The following is a 2,366-nucleotide window of genomic DNA, read 5'->3' as shown; positions in this document are numbered from 1 at the left end:
CTTGATGCCTCTGTAATTATTTGTATCTAAAGCGTCACCTTTACCTTTGTAGCAGTTGACTATGATGCTGCTACACCAGTCATTGGGTATGACTCCTTCGTGTATCACCTGGTTCGTAATACGGGTGACTAGGCTATAGCCAACACTGCCAGATATTTTGAGCTCAATATTATTGAATATTTATGGTGCATTTTAGAAAAACAAGTAAGGAGTCGATATCCTCCACCATCATCACTACAAGAACTGGAGACTGTTTTAGCTGAAGAATGGACAAAAATTCCTTTGGAAACAATTCAAACTTTGTACAAGTCCATACCTCATAGAATTCAAGCTGTAATTACTGCTAAAGGTGACCTTACCCTATATTAAAATAAATTTGTTTGAAATTTTAAAGTGTTTCCATTATTTTGTCCAACCCCTGTAAGTGATTGAATATTCCACAGACTTGTGTACCTTCAAGCAAAATCACTATAACACAGTGAATGCAAAGTTTAGATCTTTAAATTACAATTACAGACACAATCCATCCGATAAGCTTCTTCACAGTTTCTAACTATCCAGTTTCATTCACAAGGTTTTGATTAACCCAAGGCTAGGGTAAAAGATATTTTATCAGATGCCATATAGTGAGATCAAACCTGGGATCTCATGATTGGGAAACAAACCTCTAACCCAACAGTCCTCAAACTTTTTTTTAGACCACAGACCAGTTTCATGCAAGACTTTTTCCCTTGGACTGATGAATCAGATGTGTAGCAAAACACAATAAATTGCACAATATATAATGAAACTATTACACATATAATTCATATACATGACATATAATACATATGTAAGGCAAAAACACCCTGCAAACTACAATAGTCAATAAACTAGAAATCAAAATTTTAAAATTTATTCTTTCTGTGTGGCTTGATACCAAATGATCCATGGCCCTGTGCTGGTCCACAGCTTAATGATTGGGGACCCCTGCTCTAAAACCATTCACTTATGTTACACATGCAAATGTACACATGTGCACACACACATGCACATAGAAACATACATACACATTACACTTTCTCAGTTGAAGATAAAATATTTCATCAAAAACTAGATAACAAAATGTAACTTGAAATGATAGACGTAAACAGGACACTGAAAGGTTGAAGTTTTTGTAGTAAATTAGTGAATGCTTACCGACTTGGAGAGCAGCTGCTGACCGATGCGTAAGCTCTGTTAAAGACCACACTCCGTTTTGCTAATTGATTAAGATTAGGAGTTTTACACACCTTGTTGTTGTATATTTGGCTTTCAAAACCAGCATCATCTCCTGTCAGAAAGTATGAATTAAAATATGTAATATTTGATCAAGGTCTTAGAAATGTATATATATATATATATATATGAATGTGCATAAATTGTCTAAGATACCATAAGTCAGGGAAAAGAGGCACTCTTATATTTGTCAGTAGAGTGGGTATATTATCTGAAATGTATAGTATTAAATATCCATCACAGGAACACCACATTAACAATGCACACTTTCCCCACTTCAAGATAGCTCTTGCTGGTTTCACAGTATATCCAAACAAGGGACATAATTCCTAAACTAATCCCCTGGCCCCTTTTACATTCCACCACCTTTCTCACAGCAATCGTATATATATATATATATTTTGTTTTTAACTTTTCCCTATGGGTTAACGGTTATTTTTCAAAAGAATTTCCGGTAGTTGGATAACTGAAGAGATGTTGGAGTGGACCCCCACCCTGGCATCCGAAACTCGGAGTTTTATCACGGCTACTGAATAAGTGTCACATATATCTACAGATAAATTCCTCTATTTGCATAATATCGAGGTCTCTTTCTTTCTTTTGTTGCCATTCCTGTCAAATATATATATATATAGGTATTTTGGTGCAAACAAGAAAAGTAGAACTCAAGTGCCAACGCACTTGACTTCTCGGACCTTGGGTCACTCTGTTTCTTCTGCTAAATATATATATATGGCTAAGTCAAAATGGTTCTTTGCATTCTTCCTTTCTACTTAGAGAGTTTAAAAATATGTCTTTCTGTTGAAATGTAATTTCAGTAAATTTCTATATCTTTGTGCAGCTGAGGATTGCTCTGCATTTTACATTTGATGTAATGTTCACATTGCTTAATTAAATGGAGTCGCATGAAAGGATCATACTGTTGCTTATTTTGACTTTATATATATATATATGTAAGGGAACGACCGTGCGAACTCAAAAAGGAGAAATGGTGACGAATGGAAAAACAGGACTCCTTTTATTTAAACGCGTCACACGGTCGAACACAAAATATATATATCAAATGATGATATAGATGATATGTTATACGACGATAACATAGATGACCA

General features: G+C 34.9%; 1 protein-coding gene across 1 annotated transcript in view; it reads right to left on the bottom strand.

The window, feature by feature from the left end:
* The window catches only part of LOC106867433 (N-sulphoglucosamine sulphohydrolase), a 19,141-nt gene that overhangs the window by 14,708 nt on the left and 2,067 nt on the right, over positions 1 to 2,366 (bottom strand). The window contains exon 2 of the mRNA XM_014912309.2: positions 1,180 to 1,312. Coding sequence (XP_014767795.1) covers positions 1,180 to 1,312 — 133 coding nt within the window. The remainder of the gene's footprint in view (positions 1 to 1,179; positions 1,313 to 2,366) is intronic.

Source organism: Octopus bimaculoides, chromosome 1 (assembly GCF_001194135.2).
Source record: "Octopus bimaculoides isolate UCB-OBI-ISO-001 chromosome 1, ASM119413v2, whole genome shotgun sequence".
Lineage (NCBI taxonomy): Eukaryota > Metazoa > Mollusca > Cephalopoda > Octopoda > Octopodidae > Octopus > Octopus bimaculoides.
The sequence above is the reverse complement of the archived record's forward strand: the minus strand, read 5'-3'. Positions and strand labels throughout refer to the sequence as shown.